At 46.6% G+C, this 23,784-nt stretch overlaps 1 protein-coding gene across 1 annotated transcript in view; it reads right to left on the bottom strand.

The window, feature by feature from the left end:
- Positions 1-8,904: 8,904 nt before the first annotated feature.
- Positions 8,905-23,784, bottom strand: part of bcas3 (BCAS3 microtubule associated cell migration factor) — a 304,635-nt gene continuing 289,755 nt past the window's right edge. Inside the window, exon 25 of the mRNA XM_084443162.1 lies at positions 8,905-10,099. Coding sequence (XP_084299288.1) covers positions 9,951-10,099 — 149 coding nt within the window. The 3' untranslated portion in view covers positions 8,905-9,950. The remainder of the gene's footprint in view (positions 10,100-23,784) is intronic.

The following is a 23,784-nucleotide window of genomic DNA, read 5'->3' as shown; positions in this document are numbered from 1 at the left end:
TACCTTGTCCGGAGCAACTTGCTTCCCTGAAACACTGCCCGAGTAGCAAATGAGTTGTATTGCTTTATCATCGCTGTAATGATGCGGGTAAATAGGCTACTATATGCGTATCGGGATTTTTCATGTAATATTTTACCAAAGATTCGCTGCTTCGGTTGTAAGAAATATTGCGTTTGGTGCTGCTCATTATACCCATAGCCTATATGCTCTGTATTCTTTATTGTAAAAAAACAAACAAAAAAAAACATTTCCGTGTCTATATCGAATGATAGATTTATGGAATTATAGGCTATTTGCGTTTGGCCATCTCGCCTTTACGGTCGACCGTTGCCTAACTGTATGCAGTTGCTGTTTTGACGGTAAGCGAATCCACATTTAGCAGCACCTACATGGTATATTTTGGACTTGATTAAGCGATTATATATCAGAATATAAATTTCCGTGACGCGCTGCCGTCTTGTGAACGACTTCACGGGAGGGACAGCAGCTAATAAACCGGACATTGCCACTTTAAAGACAGCCCCGGGTCATTCGAAAAGCGCAGACCTATTTCGCTGCGCCGAGGAAGAAAACAAATGAATGAATTTCCAGACAAAAAGGGACAGTGAATGTGGTGAGTGCTTACTTAGCTGCATTCAAAACTATTTCTTTGTCCTTTAATATAATCGTAGCCTATGGCGGTGCAAATAGACAAGGCATATCCTCATGCAATATTCCCTGCGAATGTGTGAGTATTAGTGTGAAATACTGCGCAATTTAGAACTTGTTTCCATTCAAATCCGCCTATAAATATTTTGTCATCATTTTTTGCATCTGGCGCTAAACTGGCGCTGATGTAACCTATTGCTTAGTTATGGGGAAAGTGGCCGCCGCGGAGAGACACGGCAGCGTCCTGACTCGCATGGGCAGATTGTTGGTATGTGTCAAACCACATAGGCGAGTAGGCTATAGGCTACATGGCACACTTTAGGCTGTCGCACAACCCTCAAGGCGACTCGGTTTGGTCTGACTTGGTTCTGTTGTGTGTGCCTTTTAAGAAATCCATTCTTGGGCCCTTGATTAACATGGATTCAGTTTGTTAAAGAACCGCTTGGCGCCAGTCGGCTGACGTACCACAATAAGAGCAGTCTCTTGTCACTTCATATTTACTCCAAAATCCTCTAGCAGCGCCCTCCAATCCCCTCGACATTCACGCCAAAGCCGAGGCTTATGCTCGAGTTTTTAAGCTGAGAACGCTCTCGACGTGATTATTACTTCGCGTTAAAATGTGAGAATTTGGATAAACGGGTTTTGTCCATAGCCGATCCGGGGAGACACGCTTTGATCACCGCCGTAGACTTTAGAGATCCCTAAGAATGTCTATCAGAGACAAACTGCAAATTTCTTATTAACCCATTAAGGTCGGTGTTATGTGTAGCCTACGCCTTTGCTTCCGTTTATGCAGACGCATTATTTGCCAAGTGCATGGCGCTAAATATATAGGCTAGCCTACTGAGTAAACCATGTGACGTGATAGTCCATGCGTAAAGTAGCAAGCATTTGGGGGATTGTGCTCATTTTCAACAATCTAATGAGTTAGGCTAGTCGTGGTGCAATCTTGGCCTATCTAGGTTATGAATGTGTTTTAACAGATCCGCTCTGGCCTATCTTAACAGGCGACTCCTTGGATAACAGAGACACACTTGTTGCTTACTTGATGCTGGTTGTAATATCAACACAATTAATACAGTATGGCCTATATTTTCTGAAATTTGCTCACCCTGCAGAGGTTTTTGTTGCCTTTTTGGAGCACAGGTGCACTTATTTTACTGAAGCTCAAACTCGTTTTGCTATCCCCTTCGAGAGACAGTAACTACCTGGCCTAGTCTGATTATATAATAGCCTACATGATCAGTCTAACAAACAAATCAGAAAAACTTGGACTTGAATGGGTAATTTTTTTGCATTTGACAATCTGTCTCTCATTGTAGGCTACATAGACGAGAGATGTGTAAACAATGCATTCAGAATGGGCATGTGCTGAAAACTGATGATTTTGAGGTTAATTTATTGCTCATATATTTCCCTTTTCTAATTGAATATTTGCAACCCTGTTGTTTTTACATCCTAAAGCAAAATGTAGGTTATACAGATCTATGAATGGGTTTAATCACAGGTGCAACTAAACTCGGATTAATCGGTATTAACGAACACCAGCACATTCCCATATCCATGTGCTTTGCATTAATCTGAGGAAAGATCCTGACACATGCCTACTTCTGTTAGGATACTGTGTCGGGGTGCATTCAGCGCCAGTGACCTCAGCTCATTGAAGTGAGACGTCTCTGCCCAAACAGATGCTTCTGTCAGACTTTGGAGCAACATTCTGGGCGCAAAGAGATTAGCAACACACGGAGAATGTTAACGATTTTCTTTGTATATACTTAGAGATTGATTACATCAACAATGGTTTTGTAATTACGCTCCATTTGCGTGCGCTGTGTATTCTCAATGTACACATCTAAATGGGCAAGAACACAATCAACTGCCTGTTATTACAGATGACTTCAGACTCGTTCATGCCAGACACGCATCCTATAGTCACTGCTACCGTGTGGTGATTAGACAGCGTAATGACAATGTTGTTACATTCTAAAAACAAAACCCTTTGATTAGCCCTTTGATTGCTAACTCTTGACAACAACAGTGGCATCGACACCTACAAAGTTATTTGGGTTTGAAGGTATAATCCTACGTTTTTATGAAGAGGCTTTCATGTCATTCTTTAAATGTGTAAGTCTATAATGTAATAGGCTACTATAAGCCGTTTGCCCTTGAGTGGTTCCCTCAATAGAAATGCAAGCGTTGGGTGAAAATGTGCGTAAAAGAATACGCGGCGCCACGAGGATCATTTGGCGACCCGTGTTACTGATACGCTGCTGAGCCTCTCATTAGCCCAGACTGCGAAATAACGGGACACTGTACGGCTTATTTGTCTATAACAGAGTATTGTTCTTTTTTTCACTCCCTCTACATTGTTACTCTCTCCTTTCATCTTTTCATCGTCTCTTCCCATCTCTCTGCATCATCTCTCGTGCTATATTTAGCCGGTAGACTGAGGCCTTGGCGCCAGACCGTTTAAGACCTGTCAAAGTCCCTCATATTTCCCCTTGTCACATGTACTTCCAGCGCCTCCTCCAGCTACCACCACCCCTCCCTCCCCCTCCAGTCCTCCTCTTTCTTCCTCAACGCCCGTTCATTCTCTCATTCTCTTTACTCCCCTTCCTCGACTCTCTCTCTCTCTCTCTCTCTCTCTCTCTCTCTCTCTCTCTCTCTCTCTCTCTCTCTCTCTCTCACACACACACACACACACACAAAGGTCTGTTTACGTTTCTCTCCATTTCTTCCTCTCTCATTAAAGTCGGAGTAAAGTCGCCCTCTTCGAACCTTTCTTAATTTGCTCGTCCTCGTGCTGTTGTCGTCTCATTGACCCTGGTCAGCAGCCTGCCCGCGCGCTGTCCTGTTCGCCTCACCAAATTACGACTGACTGATGAAAAATGACAATTCTCACAAGCAAAGCTGGCGGGGGAAAACCCCTCAGCGCAAGGCAGTCCACGGTGCTTCCACGCCGTTAATACAATGACTGACACCGACAAGGCAGACACCAAGCCTTCTTAAAAAACAATAAGATTATGAACTTTTACCTCACCAGAATTAACCTTCAATGGTGGTTGGCCTAATTAAACTGTTCTAGCAGTAGCCTAGGCTACTGGGCTTTTCATCCAACGAGACAGCTCGACCTAGAAACCAGGGTAGGCAAAGGTTCAAGTTCAGGAATAGAAATACATAATTATAGGCTAGTTGCACTAAAGTGCATATTTTTATTTGATCCCATAGGCTACTTGTGAAGACGTTTTCCAGACGAGCTCTTTCTTTGGTTGTCTTAAGAAAGAGCACCTATCGCAGGTAACAGGTGGGGGCGCTAAAATGTCCCTGGGGAATCTAGGAGCACCTTACTACCACTCCACCCTCCTGTAGGAACACGGTGAACACCTTACCCACTCTCCGGCAGACTAGGAACACCTTGCCTTTCCACGCCAGTAGACTTACAGTAGTTCTTCGGTAGGCTTAAACCATGTGCATCTCTTCACAAAACTACCTGAAAACTGAACACATTTTAATAGTAAACTACGCCTACTCGTAGCAGTAGGCTAGTAGTAGTAGTAGTGGAAGTAGCAGAAGGTTGTAGTCCAGTAGGCTAGACTAATCATCGAGCGTAATTCGTTCGTGCGTCTGTGTGTTGTGTTTTGGGGGAGAAAGATGTGCATTTCTATAGCCTACTACAACGTTAAACTAGACTAGGCCTATATAGTCTACTTACAGACAGGAATATAGCCTACACTTTTCGTTTAGAACATCGGCATACTGTTTCCCGTGAATTGCATTACACCTATAATAATAATAACAATAATAATAATAGTAATAATTACAACAATAAAAAAAAACAACGGGACGAAGTGAATGTCCACTATTTCCCAATGACATTGATATAACTATTTAAACTGAATTCCTTGTTTGTTTTTCTTTTCTTTAAATGGCAACACAGACTCAGGCCGTCCAGAGCTCCAGAATGAGGGGCATGCCCGTCGCTCCCTGCCCGCGGCCAGCCCTCCCTCCTCTCCTCCGGCTCCCAGGCGTTTGATCAGCGAAGCTTGGCCCCGTTGCATGTTGCCGCCTCCACGGTGTTCCAGGTGGGTTGCGTTTTCAATTAGAACCCGGTCCATGACCCTTGCATGTACGATAACCCTCCCATCACTGCTGTGCTCGGCAGTGAATCCACTCCAATTCCCTAGACTTTGTGGTTTGGTGATTTTATCTTCTGGCATGGCCGATTATGGTTTGTTATTTTTGAGTGTGATCATGAAGCGCGGGCACCAGTCAATGTCAATGCCAATCATTACGCATTGGAGACGGGAGTAACCTATCCACGTCCCAACTTGTCAAACAATGCTTAGCCTATGAAGCCTATATTCTTATAGATTCGGCCTAAAATACCAGGGGGTCATAATCGTCATTCAAAATCATAAGCCATTCAATCAAAAGGCCAATGTCTTTTAACGAAACATCCATGGATTCTGTCTAATGATGCTATTTGATTATAGAATACTTGATTATGTTCAGCGATATCGTGCAAAACGAAAACAAGTTTCCAGATGACAGTTTAAAAGATGGTGGGTGAGGGTTGTCGTATAGCCAACATGTTGATGATGCATCTACAACTAAAATCACGTTGGTTTTGTTTTTCAATATTCCCAAATGTACAGTGAGGCGCAGACTATGATAGAATGTATTAGTAAGCACAAGTGTTAATCGTTGATGGATGACATTTTGGGTGTGAGAAGAACTCCAAACATCAGCTGTCAGACTAGCAAAGCCAGTGAGGTGACGCTTGCTTAGTCCCCGCCGAGATAGGGTGATGTAATCGAAGTTCTCACTATCAGATATAGCCTTTTCTGGTTATTTGTTATTTTAATACAGGATAATGATACTCATTTACGCTGCTAGTAGGCCTAATGCAAAACATGACTGCACAATTAGTTTAGGAACATTTTTCTGTTGCAGTCGTGGTGATCTGAAAAAAAAAGACTTGGTTGCTTTATTGAAATATAATGGAAGCATGCTAGCTCTTATACTATCTTTCTCTCATTATATAGCCTATTGAGACTGATCACAGTTTCATTTTTGCCCGGAATATTAAACTTAAGGGAAACATTAATTAGATATTTATTATTAGTTTAATAGGCTAGTTAACACGTTCGCTCTAATTAAAACTATGAGGCTACTCTAATGATGTCATGTAGCCTATACACTGTATGTCGATAGGCTACAAAGGCCTTTGTTGAAGTGTAAAATACCTTTAAGAGGTAGGATGTTAAGTGATTTAGGAGAGAAAGGTGAAGATAGTATAGTCATTGTTCTAGTGATTGACTCTTTGAATAACATTTCAACACAGTAGAACGATTGATACGAGGTGATAAAACATCATTTTACTATCAACAAAGGTGTGTTTATTTTATAGACTTCACTCGCTGAACCTGTTGACAGTCCTTCTGAATTGAATTTCCAACTCGATGGAACATTGCATCTTATTATACAGGAGCTGATATGAACCTATCTGAAGTCCAGGGGAAATGATTACAGTGATCGGTTATATTTTAATGAGGGACAACACTCACTCCGCGTTAGATTTTTAACCTCTCACACGTTGTAATTGAATTAGAAATAAGGGTAAGCTACCCATAAATACAACCTTGTTCGGCATAACCCGGTTATAGGTGCTATCCATTTATGCTGTTTCTTTTTTCATATCGCTTTTAGCACTTTAAAAACAAAACACATTTTTTGTCACTTTTTGTCCTCTAAAACGACTATTGCACATATCCTACTGTAGTCTACAGTGGTCTAATAGCCTAGAGTGAAAAATGACCAGGCCTGCTCTGATAGGTCATTCAGATGATCAGATGTCTACTACATGCATGGCGTTTTGTATATTTTCTCTGTCCAAATCCCCGCCCTCAAACGGATAAAAGTATATGAGCCCTGATTGATTTCAAATGTCAAATGACTACCACAATAAATGCAGTAACTTTACTGGCCCAAGTCCTGCTATCAAATATCCATCTGCCTCTCATGACAGCCTGCGGATCAGATGAATACAGTTGAAATATGTTACATTATACATCTACAGTACAAGCCACAGTGCCTCACATTAAACAGAAGGCATTACATGATCTTTGGAAATTCATATTTGAAACATGTGTTGATAATTACAAATCAGACCCATGTTGATTTTATAATTTTTTCTTAAAGAAATTGTGCAATGTTATGTGTTTATCTGACCTTTAGGCTACTAAATATTAGGCTATGCTACAGTCCCCCCCCCTCCACAAAAAAAACACAACAAGAGTTGCACACTGAGGGGGTAACATTGTTAATGTATTAGTTATAATACATATATATACATATAACATATAAACATATATATAGCCTCCCTGTATTTCTATGTGTTAACGCTAGCAGACCCCTCAGGAGTGGTGTGTGTTAGCGCTAGCAGACCCCTCAGGAGTGGTGTGTGTTAGCGCTCAGCGCTAGCAGACCCCTCAGGAGTGGTGTGTGTTAACGCTAGCAGACCCCTCAGGAGTGGTGTGTGTTAGCGCTAGCAGACCCCTCAGGAGTGGTGTGTTAGCGCTAGCAGACCCCTCAGGAGTGGTGTGTGTTAGCGCTAGCAGACCCCTCAGGAGTGGTGTGTGTTAGCGCTAGCAGACCCCTCAGGAGTGGTGTGTGTTAGCGCTAGCAGACCCCTCAGGAGTGGTGTGTGTTAGCGCTAGCAGACCCCTCAGGAGTGGTGTGTGTTAGCGCTAGCAGACCCCTCAGGAGTGGTGTGTGTTAGCGCTAGCAGATCCCTCAGGAGTCGTGTGTGTTAGCGCTAGCAGACCCCTCAGGAGTGGTGTGTGTGTGTGTGGTGCAGCCTCATGTTCTCCCCTCTTCATTCACAGTGAGCGGGTGAGAGGCCTGTGGGCAGTGCCAGCCTGGACCGAGGGCAGCGCCCCACTGGGAGACATTGGCATGCAGGGCATGGAGTCTCTGAGAGGGGCAGCGGGGCTTGGGCGTGGCCCGGGGGAGGTTGCCAGGGCTGGAGCTGGTAGGGCTTGTGTCGCCCCAGCCACCTTCACAGGTCTATAGTTCCCCCGAGTCCTGGTAGATTGCACATCCGAAGGTAAGTGGGCCCAGAAACACTGAGGCTCTGGCGCACAAAGACCTGTGTGAAGGCCGGGTAGACGGGCCAGTTCCTCCTGCTTATTCTGCCATGATGTGACACAGGGAAAAAACTCAGTAAAGTGAAAAGTCTTGTATCACGAGATTCAATACGTTTTTTTCTTAATAATTGCAGTTTGTCTGGTAAGTATGAAACGCACTGTATTCACTGTCTGATTATTCCACAATAAATGACCACTGCAATAATAGTGCACTGGTTGTCTGTTTCTTTGTTTTGTTTCTGAGGTACCTGTGGGGCTACAGACTTTTTAAAATGTATGTTGAATTATTTAGCCTGACAATCACATTGAGATTACTCACTGGTGGAATTAAGGTGACTATATGTTATGATAATAAGCTAGTGATTAGTATGAACTGCATACTCATTATATAGATGACTTCCAAAGGTGACACCCATCAGGAATGAACACAAGCAACACTATATATTTTTTTGTCCAAAGCTTATTTCACTTGCATTAATTCCTAGCAAAGAATGGCTTGGTATTTTACAAAACAAATATTACAGTCAATATCAAGCATGTGTTCTGGATTAAGATTAATAAATTCACAGCCTCTTCTGTCACATGGTCCAGTGAACAAGCAGCAGTAGCCCGTGACTCATCTCAAACATGCAGTTCATCACTCCTCGACGGACGACGATCGTTTACTTCTCTTTTATACAATTCTCTTTTGATTGACAATAAATCTGTATCAGCAAGCAAATATTCAGAACCCGTTTGTTACCTAAGGTGACCGTCCAATTCTCCATTAGTGCATTAGACTGCAGTCAAGTAATAACTGATCAAGTATTGTGCTCCATTAGAAAAGCAAGCTGGCAAATTGTGCATGTGGGTTTCAAATGTGTGCACATATTTGTGTGTTAAGAGAAAGGGTAAAACATTTTCTTTAGTTCCAGCACATACCTCTGGTTTTTCCATAATCAAACCAAGATGAACCCAGAAGAAGACTCAACACTCATTCCTCCAAACTCGTTCAACTACACATGGAAAAAGAATTTGGTCGTAATTGCTAATATACAATACAGCACAATATCTAAGCTAATCTTCATACTGTAAGTAAGCAACAACAAGTAAATGAGGTCAATTACAATTTACGCCAAGTTATCGTATGGAAAAGTTTAAATGAGACAAACGAAACATGTCCAACAAAAATTCTAATTTCTTAAAATCCTTCCATCAGGTCATATTAACTCAAGAGGCATTAATGTTTAAAAAAGAAAGAAATATGATTTTTTTTCTCTACCAAAAGGCGATGAGGCCACATTAAACTGATTTCAGACACAAACACACACACAGACACACAAACACACACAACATTCACACAGACACACAAACACACAAGCGCTCACAGAAAGTGGGCATGGTCACAATTTATATGCTACACATTGCTGGACTGAACATAACTTAGATCATTAGTCTCACTTCCCATTCAAATACACACATATTCACTCAGAGCAGAGCACAAACCAGATCACTGTCTGAAAAAACGCTTCCCCTCATAGTGTGTGTATGTATGCGTACAGGTACACTCACACTCACACAGACACAATTACTCTCACACACACACACACAAACAAACAAACAAACACACACACACACACACACACACACACACACACACACACACACACACACACACACACACACACAGATAGTCAGTTAGGCTGGGTAGGATCACGGAGCAAGTTCTTGAGGATGTTCTGTGGCAAAAAAGAGAGTGAGAGAGAGAGAAAGAGGGGAAAAGACCACAGCTTAATGTAACATTACTGATCAGGTAATGATCATGAACTTGGTGAGGCCCACATACTCTATGCTCCTTTGAAATGTGTTGTATGTTGATGAATATATTTCAACCTGAAGGGCCTATGTTGATGAATACGTTATATATTGTACAACCATCTTTTGTTGAACACAATACATTTCTATCTCAACATTCTGTGACGGGCTTCCTGTATCGCCTGGCTCTGGGCAGCGGGAGGCAGGCAGGTGTGTTGGTAGTTGGCGGGGACGGAGCTGAGGCTAGGGCTGAGGCTGGGGGCGGAGGCTGGAGCTGGGGGCGGAGGCTGGAGCTGGGGCTGGGGGCTGAGGCTGGGGGCTGGAGCTGAGGCTGGAGACAGGTCTGAGGCCGAGGGTGGTCTAGGGGAATCCGGAGGGGAACAGGCTGAGAGGCTGGTTCTCGTTGGTGGGCAGGGGCGAGCGGTAGCCCTCGAAGTTGCGGTGGATGCTGCCGCTGGTGGAGCCGGAGCTGTTGCTGAGGGTCTCGATGCTGCCCTCCCTCTGCAGCTCTGAGGAGAGAGGGAGGGAGAGAGAGAGGGACATAGGGAGGGAGAGAGAGAGAGAGAGAGAGAGGGAGGGAGAGAGAGAGAGAGAGAGGGGGAGAGAGAGAGGGGAGAGAGAGAGACAGAGAGAGAGAGAGGGAAAGAGAGAGGGGGGGAGAGAGAGAGAGGGAGAGAGAGAGGGGGGGGGGGGAGAGAGAAAGAGACCGCGGTTATTTGCAGTTAGCAACGACTAGCAACGGCCGGAAAGGAGTCTAGGAGGTTAAAAATCCTTGTTTGGTGGTTAAAAACCGAACAGTTAACTGTATAAAAGAGACGGACGCATTAAAGTGTCAGGATGTGACGACGTCTTCAGATGCTCAAGGCCTCTCCTTCCTCCCTCAACTCTGTTCCCTCCCTGCGTCTGTTTGACGAAGGCCAGATTCAATAAATCAAAGATCAGAGATTTACCACAGGGTGGAAGGAAGCTCGCTCATTTCAAATATCCCGACAACTAAGTCAGCGCGCGCTGCCGAGAGGGGTACGCAACCAACTCACCCATACGCGGGACTTATCTGTCATCTGTGCCGAGTCATCTGTGCTGAGTCATCTGTGCTGTCGATCTACGAGGTCGTCAATCAAACCGCATATCAGATCCCGGCGCACAACCAAACCTTTCCGAGCTCCTCCGGTTTGGTACGGTCAAGATGTTTCCTTTGACATGCTGCGCTGTGTGACAGCCCCTCGCAGAAACAGACTCGCCCGACCCGAACTATTATTGGAAACGTCCGCGGCCATACGGAACATGTTATAGATATTACATGCTGTAAAACATATCTGTCAATATATGTGCGGAATGGCATGTGTGGGGGTGGCAGCCCTGAATGAAGCTCTTGATGTATGTGGTGCATTTTGACATGTGTCAGACATATACCTGTCATGTTGTCTAGTCGTATTTTATCTGTTATTACGGCCTGCTGAGTAAATTATGCAGTGGAACGTGGTTAGTGTGTGCCAGTGACACAGACACAGACACACACACACACACACGTTGTGACCCAGTAAAGACTATTTGTAGAGAGGATGGGAAGTGACTAGAAAGACATAAACACGTGAAAGAAAAATGAAATGGAACAGCCTTGAGCACTATAATAACTAATATACTGACATCTCTTAGATTAACTAATAACTTATCTCTTAGATTAACTAATATACGCGATGATGTACATGTACATGCAGAATCTAATAGAAGTAGGTTGAAAATTTGCATAAAATTGTGTGCAGATTATGAGGACAAAGACGCACACACCCATTCACACACACGCTCGCTCACGCACGCACACACACACACACACACACACACACGCGCTCTCTCTCTCTCTCACACACACACACACACACACACACACGCTCTCTCTCTCTCTCTCACACACACACACACACATACACACACACACACACATTGAGACAGCTCTGTTCCTCCCCCAGGATTAATGGGAGGTGCTGACACAGGCTGCTGACCCCATATCAAAGCTGTGTCAGTAGGGTGCAGGGTGCGTGCATTCTCCCTCATGATCTGCTCTTGGGGAGTGTGTGTGTGTGTGTGTGTGTTGTGGTGGGGGCGCGGCCAGCATACCCCTGCGACAGGAGTCTATAAATCCTGGTGTAGACGTTAGAAGTGAGTGAAGAATACCAGCGGTAGACTGGCCTGTTTTTCCTCAGTGCCTGTACAGGAACCCAGACCAACCTGCGTTGGTCTCTACACCCACTAATACTCCCAAAACAAGACCAGGAACCCAGACCAACCTGCGCTGGTCTCTACACCCACTAATACTCCCAAAACAAGACCAGGAACCCAGACCAACCTGCCCCACTCTCTACACCCACTCATACTCCTAAAACAAGACCAGGAACCCAGACCAACCTGCGTTGGTCTCTACACCCACTAATACTCCCAAAACAAGACCAGGAACCCAGACCAACCTGCGCTGGTCTCTGCACCCACTAATACTCGTAAAACAAGACCAGGAACCCAGACCAACCTGCCCCACTCTCTACACCCACTCATACTCCTAAAACAAGACCTGGAACCCAGACCAACCTGCGTTGGTCTCTACACCCACTCATACTCCTAAAACAAGACCAGGAACCCAGACCAACCTGCGTTGGTCTCTACACCCACTAATACTCCCAAAACAAGACCAGGAACCCAGACCAACCTGTGCTGGTCTCTACACCCACTAATACTCCCAAAACAAGACCAGGAACCCAGACCAACCTGCGCTGGTCTCTACACCCACTCATACTCGTAAAACAAGACCAGGAACCCAGACCAACCTGCCCCACTCTCTACACCCACTCATACTCCTAAAACAAGACCTGGAACCCAGACCAACCTGCGTTGGTCTCTACACCCACTCATACTCCTAAAACAAGACCAGGAACCCAGACCAACCTGCGTTGGTCTCTACACCCACTAATACTCCCAAAACAAGACCAGGAACCCAGACCAACCTGCGTTGGTCTCTACACCCACTAATACTCCCAAAACAAGACCAGGAACCCAGACCAACCTGCGTTGGTCTCTACACCCACTAATACTCCTAAAACAAGACCAGGAACCCAGACCAACCTGCCCCACTCTCTACACCCACTAATACTCCTAAAACAAGACCAGGAACCCAGACCAACCTGCGTTGGTCTCTACACCCACTAATACTCCTAAAACAAGACCAGGAACCCAGACCAACCTGCGTTGGTCTCTACACCCACTAATACTCCCAAAACAAGACCAGGAACCCAGACCAACCTGTGCTGGTCTCTACACCCACTAATACTCCCAAAACAAGACCAGGAACCCAGACCAACCTGCGCTGGTCTCTACACCCACTAATACTCCTAAAACAAGACCAGGAACCCAGACCAACCTGCGTTGGTCTCTACACCCACTAATACTCCCAAAACAAGACCAGGAACCCAGACCAACCTGCGTTGGTCTCTACACCCACTAATACTCCCAAAACAAGACCAGGAACCCAGACCAACCTGCGTTGGTCTCTACACCCACTAATACTCCTAAAACAAGACCAGGAACCCAGACCAACCTGCGTTGGTCTCTACACCCACTAATACTCCTAAAACAAGACCAGGAACCCAGACCAACCTGCACCACTCTCTACACCCACTAATTCTCCTAAAACAAGACCAGGAACCCAGACCAACCTGCGTTGGTCTCTACACCCACTAATACTCCTAAAACAAGACCAGGAACCCAGACCAACCTGCACCACTCTCTACACCCACTAATACTCCTAAAACAAGACCAGGAACCCAGACCAACCTGCGTTGGTCTCTACAACACCTACTAATACTCACTTCTAAAAATGGTAAATAGTAAATGGTCTGCACCTATATAGTGCTTTTATCCAAGCCTCTTTACAATGAAGGCCTCTTATTCACCCATTCACACACACATTCACACACCAATGGCGGCAGCCGCCATGCAAGGTGCTAGCCTGCTCATTGGGAGCAATTTGGGGTTCAGTATCTTGCCCAAGGACACTTCGACGTGTGGACCGGAGAAGGCGGGATTCGAACCGCCGACCCTACGATCACTGGACGACCCGCTCTACCTCCTGAGCTACAGCCACCCCATCAGCACAGGACCGTGCCCCTGCTGTACAAACCAACCCTTCCAGCCACCACTGATCTGAGTATATCTGATAGGTAACGGCGATGTGTCTGTGAAATCACTTACACCTACAGCCTGGTTGGAGATTAATGTTAGAACATCGGGGGGCTGGTTGGAACGGTACTGAAGGCCCCACCACTGCTACAGCTAACAGGACATTCCTCATCACTTTGACCCGACCTGGGTAAATCATCCGTGCTGACCATCACAGTGGCCAAGTAGCCACACAGCCATGGTCCGGTCACGCCAGAAACCCAATCTGTTGGGCACCATGGCACGCACGCACACACGCATGCACACACACACATGCACACACACACACTCCCTCTCAAGCCCTCTTTCATTTGCTCCGCTATGTGTAGAGAACTGCAACACAGCTGACACTGCCAGAGTCCCAGGAGGCCATGGATGCCGTTCCACACTCTACTCTCACACACACCCATACACACACACGCACACACACGCACATACGCACCCACACATACTCAGCACACACACGCACCGCTGTGGGGTTTTGTCAGTAAGCAGATATCAGTCATCTGTAATGATATCAGTTTCCCGGCTGTGGCTTCAGGCATGCAGAGGTGCTGGCGGCACTCAGACGGAGGCAGCCTCACACCTCTCCCCCCCCCAGCCTCACCCCCCCCAGCCTCCATCTCTCCACCCCAGACTCCATCTCTCTCCCACCTCAGCCTCCATCTCCCCCCCCAGCCTCACACCTCTCCCCCCAAGCCTCCATCTCCCCCCCCAGCCTCCATCTACCCCCCCAGACTCCATCTCTCCCCCCCAGACGCCATCTCTCCCCCCCAGACTCTCACCTCAGCCTCCACCCCCCCCCCCCCAGCCTCTCACCTCAGCCTCCATCTCTCTCTCTCCTCTACCTCCACCTCAGCCTCTGCCCTTTCTCCCACAGTCTCACCCTGCATCTCCCCACCCTCAAACCCCTCTCTAACCCCAGGAGCAGATTCCGTTTTCTCACACAGTCTCACCCCTACCCTAACCTACCCCTCCACATCCTGGTCCCACAGTCACTTATACAACCCTACTCTCCCAATCCCTAACCTCTGTGCTAACTCCTAGCCTAGCCTAGCCTAGCCTAGCAGGGCCGGCTGCTGTGTGCGCAGTGTGTTATTGCAGGGGCAGTGAGCTGCTGAACAGCCAGTGGAAAAGCCCTTAAGACCTCTCCACTGTGGCCCTAATCCACCTCATTGTGCGACGGCAGGGAGCCATTCAGCGAGAGGCGTTGGTCTTAACCTCTCACGGCCCCTCGCACAATCCCTCAGCGCTCCCATGTCGGCCATCTTTTGTTCTGGCGGGGTGAAGTCACTGTGTAACACAATACGGCTGTTTAGCTGTCACTTTCATCCAAACGGGACTCAGTAAACACACACACACCCAGTATGGCGGCCCGCCCCGCCCCGCGCTAGGGCTAGGACCCGGACCCGCCGCTGGGACCGCATCAGGAACACATCCGGAAACGAGCCGGACGATGGCTCCATGTCGACTTGTGTTTCCGCGCCACCGCTGCCGCCGATGGAGGTGAAGTCTGACTCACGGACGCGCTCCGGCTCCGGGCCGAAGCCTCTGGAGATGAAAGGCTGAGTGTGAAGTCCTGGCGGGGGGGGGGGCAGCCTGGGCTGTCATGGGACAGCGATGCCCCCCCACCCCCCCACCCGGTCCAGTGGAGAGAGAGTTAAGCTCTGTGGCAGCAGGCGGGCCGGTGAAGACCTCATTACTGAGGGGAGGGGACGGTGGAAATGTCCCCAAACGCCCCCCGTCCGCTGGACCCTCCACTGTGTGAGCGGACGTAATCCTCTTACATTCTCCTCTACTCACCTTAGCCTGACACACACTCGCGCACGCACGGACGCACGGACGCACGCACGCACGCACGCACGCACGCACGCACGCACGCACGCACGCACACACACACACACACACACACACACACACACACACACACACACACAGGGAACAACACAACTGAGGCTGTTACCATGTGTTCGGCAAATGATCAAAATGACAATGCTTCAAGAAGGAAAGTATAGACTTTGGCCTATCACATACACACACACGCACAGAGACACACACACACACACACACACAGACGCCCTCACACCCTCTCCGCTGCCCCCCCCCCTCTATTCAGAGCTGGTTAGTGGCGTGCATGTCTGTTTGCGGTGGTGGAACTATATTGAGTTGAGCGTTGTGGGGGAAGAGGGGAGGGGGGGAGAAGAGAGGGAGGAGAGGAGATCAAAGAGAAAACAAAGGGGCTCTTAATCAGTGGGTCGGTGCCAGTGTGCATGGGAGAGAGAGAGAGAGAGAGAGAGAGAGAGAGAGAGAGAGAGAGAGGCTGCAGAGAGCCAGGCCCACTTTGAACCCCATCTTTCCCTCTCTCTCTGGGGCTGGGATGAGGGGCAGTAACCCACACTGATACTATACTTATCCGGGCTGATTGTTTTTGTGTTTTAACTTTAATCTCACCGTTGGCCCCAGCTGGCACTGGTTAGCGCTCTCACGTCACACTCGCACTACACGCACACACGCACGCACGCACGCACACACACACACACCAGATAGACACCCTGACATTAACAAAAACAAACATATACACACACACACACACACACAGCCCTCTGCGTCATCACTAATCAGGCTTTGTTACTCAGAGGGCCTGCTAGTGCTACAATCACCCCCCCCCACGATCCCCCCCTCTGTCTAGTCCTTCAATCACGACTCCATGAAATAAAGCTTGGCCTGAGAGCAGGGGGGGGTGATGATGTCACTGAAGGTTCCCCCTCACTGCTACGCATGCTGTGTTGGCACAGCAGCGTCACCGCCCTCTGCCACCGGCCGCCTACGCTGCGCAACCGCGTTCACCTCCGGATCGCAGGTCAACGCGGCTTCACTTCCTGTTCCTGAGGCTGTCCCCCCTGTCGCCGGTGGCCATTTCTCCATTCTCCACTCTTTTGTGTGGTTTCCCTATTAGTACATCTCGAGCCGTATCGGAACCGGTTAACGGCTCCTACCAATGACTTGCAGGATGAAGCGCCGGACTTAGCACGCTACCCTGTGGATGTAGAGGGTTAACGGACAGGGAGAAAGACACCCCTGCAGTCATATCTACCATCTCTCTCATCTGAAGTATATCAGAAATGCCGAAGGCGCAGACAGTCTTTTCAAAACACAACAACTCCTCCACCAAAGGGACACGGTTTGTGCCTTTCTACATAGAGTAGGCACTTCACAAAGTGGCAAAGAGGGGACAAATCAGATGTGTGGTCACCCCAAACAGCTCAAATGGCCGGCGCCGGTTTGGTGATGCTCTTCGGTAAGAGCAGACGCACACATCACTGGGTCGCCCTCCGTTCTGCCTCCCTCCGCCCGCTGACCCAGCCGGATCTTAACAGAACCGGTACCATGGTACGACAGCCATAGAGTGTCTGAGAGCGCTACAAATTAACCCAGTTAGCTGGGGCCACGCGACCGCCATGGGCCACAGAGACATTCTCTCCTGCGCCTGGATCAGCCTTCCCATTGGCTGACAGGCAAGTGGGGTGAGGCGATGGTCAAAAGAGCAGGCACACAAAGGTCAACAGTAGAGGAGTGTTGTCTGTGTGTAAGAGACATAGAAAGGCCAACAGAACAGAGGCCAGAGGCTGTGTGCAGTCTCTAAGAAGAGCATCCAAGTCGTACAATGCTGTTATGCACCGGACAATAGCCTCCATTGGTGTTCTTATAGGTTCTACTGACCTACTATGCATTTCATGGTATGTGGGTATGCTATAGAAATGTGAAGCTCCTTATTCGGTTCTAAAGTGCAGCTATTGTCCGAGGATTTGCCCCAGGAAAGGAGAATTTCTCCATTCTCCAGTCTTTTGTGTGGTTTCCCTATTAGACATTACTATGAGCAACTTGAAAACCCACCAGAGAGCCGGACACCATTTGAGAGGACTGGGAAGTGAATAGAAAGATATAAACAGACGTGAAAGAAAAGTGAAATGGAACAGCCTTGAGCACAAATATCTTAGATTATCTAATACACTAATTTATCTCTTAGATTAATATACTAACTAATATCTTAGATTATCTAATGTACTAACTGATTTCTTAGATTATCTAACATACCAGCTAATCTCTTAGATTAACTAATATACTAACTAATATCTTAGATTATCTAATATACTAACTAATAGTTTAGATTATCTAATATACTAACTAATCTCTTAGATTAACTAATATACTAACAAATACACTAGATTAACTAATATACTGACAAATAAATTAGATTAACTAATATACTGACAAATATATATTAACTAATATACTGACAAATAAATTAGATTAACTAATATATTGACAAATATAAATTAACTGATATACTAATAAATATCTTAGATTAACTAATATACTAACAAATATCTTAGATTAACTAATATTACTAACATGTCTTAGATTAACTCATATACTTAAAAATGGGCAATTCAAGATGTTTTATTAGGTGTAGGTAAAAGACTGATGAAGATGTAACTAGCATTGAAACGTTAGTATTTTACCTGCACTGAATAATAAAATGTCCTGAACTGCCAGTGTGCTCCAGCGACCCCTCCTTTACAACACTACAGTCCTCCTGAGACCTCCGGTCTGCCCATGGAAGCCCACGGGTGACGAGGACTTGTATTTGAACACATCTCTTATGCCGGGCTCACACTACAGGATTTAAAAAATTCTAACCGATTTTGAAATTGGAGGCTGAGGTGGGTTGCATCACACAAAATAATTGTTAACAGATATTCTTCTTGCAAATCTGAAACAAGCGCACACAAGATTTGAAAATAACGGCTCATCACACTCTACAGGGTGTTATCGTGCCCGAGGGAGCAACAAATCGCTGGTCTCGCCGTCTCACTTGTAAAGTAGCGAGGTAATAATCTAAATATCAGACATGTTTGATATTATCGGGGCGGCCCTGATAGGTCTGCGAGCCGATCGGGAGGTTTAAGATTGGATCTGTAAACCCCTCATATTACAAGATAATCTACTAACATCTCTTAGATTAATTTATATACTAACAAATATCTTAGAGTAACTAGTATACTAATAAATCTCTTAGATAAACTAATACACTAAAGAAAACATGTAAAGTAAAGCTTGAAGGAGTATTCTACACAGAAATGCCTGTTCTTATTTTATTTTGTCAGATTGACCGGCATCCAGCAGTTACCCCACTTTCTCACCGGAAAAATATCAGAACACATTTCCAGTCTGAAGAGCAGGAAGCGATGAACACAGCCAAGGACATACTGGGCTACAACACAGGTAACCATTGTAAACAACTACCAAAAAAGCCCCATCCTCAGACCACTTGTGACTAAGACATTTTCACGATCTCAGGTATAATTGGCCAAACGAGCTTGGATTAAAGGAGAAGGAGAGCAAAGTATCCAGCTACCTATCATTACTGGCCATTAACCAACTAATTCAACAATTAGCTCAGGCCCTGTTGTTGAAGAGTGACCATGTATATCTGTTCCAAAGAGCCCATCCTGTGGCTTGAAGCCTCCTTGATGAGGAAAAACAGGATGTTTTTGTTGTTGTTTTTGTTTGTTGTTTTTGTTGTTTCTCAGAAACAACAAAGGAAAGTTTGTCCTATTACTAGTCTATCCTGAGGTAGAACGAAACATGAAATGAAGGCTGACATGACTATTTCCTGCCCTCCACCACCTGTGTCAAAGTCACAATCAATGTCAATCAATGTCAATCAATGTCATCAATGTCATTGTGACATTGATGTCAGCAATGTCACAATCAATGTCAATGCTATTTCTATAGCACCATTCATACAAATCAATGTAGCACATAGTGCTTTACATAAAACAAGATGGATACAAATATAAATCAATCATGTAAACACAATGAGAAGAGATAAAAAAATAAACAATAAAATTAAAATAATTTTACTTAAAAAAACAACTTTTTTTTTTAATGGAGAATTACAAATTAAGAAATTAAGCCCCTTTCCCTCCTCTCCTCTCTACTCTCTCCTCTCCACTCTCTCCTCTCTCCTCTCTCCTCTCCACTCTCTACTCTCTAATCTCGACTCTCTCCTCTCTCCTCTCCACTCTCTCCTTTCCACTCTCTCCTCTCCTCTCCACTCTCTCCTCTACACTCTCCTCTCTCCTCTCCACTCTCTCCTCTCCACTCTCTCCTTTCTCCTCTCCTTTCTCCTCTCTCCTCTCCATTCTCTCTTCTCCACTCTCTCCTCTCTACTCTCTCCTTTCTACTCTCTCCTCTCTACTCTCCTCTCCACTCTCCTCTCTACTCTCTCCTCTCTCTCCTTTCTCCTCTCTCCTTTCTACTCTCTCCTCTCTACTCTCCACTCTCTCCTCTCTACTCTCTCCTCCATCTGTTCAAGCCTCTCTCCACTCATCCCTTCCTCTCACCCCCCACCTCCTCTGTTCCTGGAAAGAGCTGTGTGTGTGTGTATGTGTGTGTGTGTGCACGTGTGTGTGTGTTTATGAGAGTGAGAGTGTGTGTGTGTGTGTGAGATTGTGTGTGTGTGTGTGTGTGTGTGTGAGAGAGAGAGAGTGTGTGTGCATGAGTGTGAGTGTGTGTGCGTGTGTGTGTGTGTGTGTGTGTGAGTGAGAGATAGAGAGTGTGAGTGTGTGTGTGTGTGTCGGTGTGTGTCGGTGTGTGTGTGTGTGTGTGTGTGTGTGTGTGTGTGTGTGTGTGTGTGTAAGAGAGTGTGTGGGTGTGTGTGTGTGTGCGTGTGTGTGTGTGTGTGTGTGTGTGTGTGGACAGACAGACAGATCTGGTCCCTGCAGCGCAGCCCAGACCAGCTGCCGGTTCACAGGGAACGCCGTCAAAACCCCACGGCTCCACAATCTCTCCACCATGTTCCCTATCACTTATTCATATCAACATCTCTTATTGATACTACACACCCCTTACATGTGTGTGTGTGTGTGTGTGTAAGAGCCGGAATCTAAGTATAAAGGAATGCTTGATATTTCTGATTGTTTGCTTGTTCCTGCAAATATAAAAATATTCAGTTTAAAAAAAAAAAAGTGCATGTGTGTGTGAGCATACACATTTCACCATGAATGTGCATCAGGCATCGCAAGATGTACCTCTGTAGGCTACAGTATGTACAGTATAAGTCCTGCATTATTCATCTGCACAGGGTCAGAGTACATACACCAGTACATAACAGCTCTATGATGTAGAATCAATGTTAGTTCTGTGGGTTTCAACTGCAGGCTGTTGTACAAATCCCATAACAGACATCTCTAAAAAACACATACATGCACGCACACACACACACACATACACACACACACACACACGCACGCACCCATACACAGAGCCACGAGTCAATTTCAGACATGTTCATATGCTACCAGGTTCTAAAAGTCTGTTTCCACCATCTTGTCTAGACAACCCAAAACAGACCGGGAACATTGCACACAGACACTTTTTAAAAAGTGCTTTCCCACTCTCCCCGTCTCCCTTTTGGCCTACTTCTCTCTTTCACTCTGTCCTTCGCCCCCTCTCCATCTCTCCATCCCTCCTTTTTCAGAGAACTCTCACCATCCTGGACATCTCTCCCTTGAGCGAGCTGTTAAGTGCACCCCCCCCCCCCCCCAAAAAAAAAAAAGTCTGCAGAAAGTCAGAAAGGCTGGGACACTTTTATACACACACACACACACACACACACACAGAAACACACACACACTTTCTTTCACACTCTCCCTCACACCCCTGTCTGGGTGAGTGCGCTGGTCAGAGGTGTGAGAGCCGGGATAAATGAGACAATGACATCCAGTACGTGTCAGAGGAGGAGAGGAGAGGAGAGGAGGAGGACAGACAGGAGGACAGGAGGACAGCCAGGAGGAGGAGGAGAGGAGGACAGAGAGGAGGAGGAGAGGAGGAGGACAGAGAGGAGGAGGAGAGGAGGACAGCCAGGAGGAGAGGAGAGGAGGAGGACAGACAGGAGGAGAGGAGGAGGACAGACAGGAGGAGAGGAGGAGGACAGACAGGAGGAGGAGGAGGACAGACAGGAGGAGGAGAGGAGAGGAGGAGGACAGATAGAGGAGGAGAGGAGAGGTGGAGGAAAGATAGAGGAGGAGAGGAGAGGAGGAGGACAGAGAGGAGGAGGAGAGGAGAGGAGGAGGACAGACAGAGGAGGAGAGGAGGAGGACAGACAGGAGAGAAAGAGAGAGAGGGGGGGGGGGCAGGCGGTGGCTGCTTTGAATACAGGAATTATTCCTCCTAGTCTCACACTGTCACCACACATTATTCTCAAGCTCTAGGGTGGAGAGAGAGAGGGAGAGAGAGAGAGGGAGATAAAGAGAGATAGAGAGGGAGAGGGGGAGAGATAAAGAGAGATAGAGAGGAAGAGAGAGAGAGGGAGAGAGATAAAGAGAGATAGAGAGGGAGAGAGAGAGAGAGAGAGAGAGAGGGGAGAGATAAAGAGAGATAGAGAGAGATAAAGAGAGATAGAGAGGGAGAGAGATAAAGAGAGATAGAGAGGGAGAGAGAGGAAGAGAGATAAAGAGAGATAGAGAGGGAGAGAGAGAGAGAGAGAGGGAGAGAGAGAGGGAGAGAGAGGGAGAGAGAGAGAGGGAGAGAGAGGGAGAGAGAGAGAGGGAGATAGAGAGGGAGAGAGAGGGAGAGAGAGAGGGAGAGAGATAGAGAGGGAGAGATAGAGAGGGAGAGAGAGAGGGAGAGAGAGAGAGAGGGAGAGATAAAGAGAGATAGAGAGGGAGAGATAGAGAGGGAGAGAGAGAGAGGGATATAGATAAAGAGAGATAGAGGGAGTGAATAGACTAGAGAATAGAATAGAGTGCTGGAGGGCAGAGCAGATATAATGACCGTGCTCTCTCCCTCTCTCTCCCTCTCCCTCTCCCTGTCTCTCTCCTTTCTCTCTCTCTCCTCTCGCCTCTCTCTCCCTCTCTCTCTCCACTCTGTCTCCTCTCTCCCTCCTCTCTCTCTCTCCCTCTCTCTCCACTCACCCTCTCTCCATCTCGTCACCATACTCTTCAGCCTCAGCTAATGTCACTTCTCCTTTTCAGCTCTTTCACGAGAGCATCCCTCTTTCTTCCCCATCACAGCTTCTACTGAATGTCTCTTAGGCAGAAAGAGTGCACTCCTCTGTTTCTCCTCCTTCCTCTCTTCCCCTCTCTCTCTCTATGGGCCTCTGCTAAAAACTATGATAAACATGCATTTTCAAGGCAGGAAGTGCCAGGCAGCCCGTTACCGGTCTCAGTAGAATGTTGTCTTGTGAAATGATTCGCCATCCCCATGTGTTGACATGTTAGGCATGGCTAGGAGGATGTAAACAATCGTCTAGCTTTACCGCGGCGGAAGTTTACAGTGCGAAAGGTATGGTGAAGTGCGTTCGGAGAAATAGTTCTGGCTCAAATGGAGCTTTTGTTTCAATATTCGGTTTGAGAATGCGATATATTTCACGACAGCATAATGACACCGGTAAGATCACACCCTGCGCTTCCTGCCTTGAAAATGCATGTTTATCATAGTTTTTTAGCAGAGGCCCATAGACCTCCATTATAAAGGGGGTGCGCGCACAGAGGAAAAAGGAGCTAGCTTACTACTGCACGGATCAGTTAAATGTTGGTGTGTACGGATCGGTTTCATTGAGGACAAAGCGACATTTGAGCAAAGCTTGCTATGACAGCAGCGTTCCCCTTTAACTATTATTTATAATATATATATAATATAGTGCCCATCGTCAAGTTGCTTCAGAATCGCTCTCTCCCCTTGCCCTAGTGTCCGACATTTGTTCTGATTCTGAAGGGTACGGTATGTATGTGAGTGCTAATGCGATTTTGTAACCTAGTATGTGAACACGACATGAATGTGTGTGTGTGTGTGTACGTGCTTGCGTGCAGTGCTGATCCCGGCGGTAGTCATGATTGATGGGCGGTGGGACCAGGCCCAGGCCCAGGCTATGGTGGTCTGGTGTGTTGTTGGTATTCAGATGGATATCTGTGAGTTAAAACAA

The sequence above is a fragment of the Borostomias antarcticus genome, assembly GCF_949987555.1.
Source record: "Borostomias antarcticus genome assembly, chromosome: 1".
Classification (NCBI taxonomy): domain Eukaryota; kingdom Metazoa; phylum Chordata; class Actinopteri; order Stomiiformes; family Stomiidae; genus Borostomias; species Borostomias antarcticus.
This window is presented reverse-complemented; position numbering and strand designations above follow the sequence as displayed.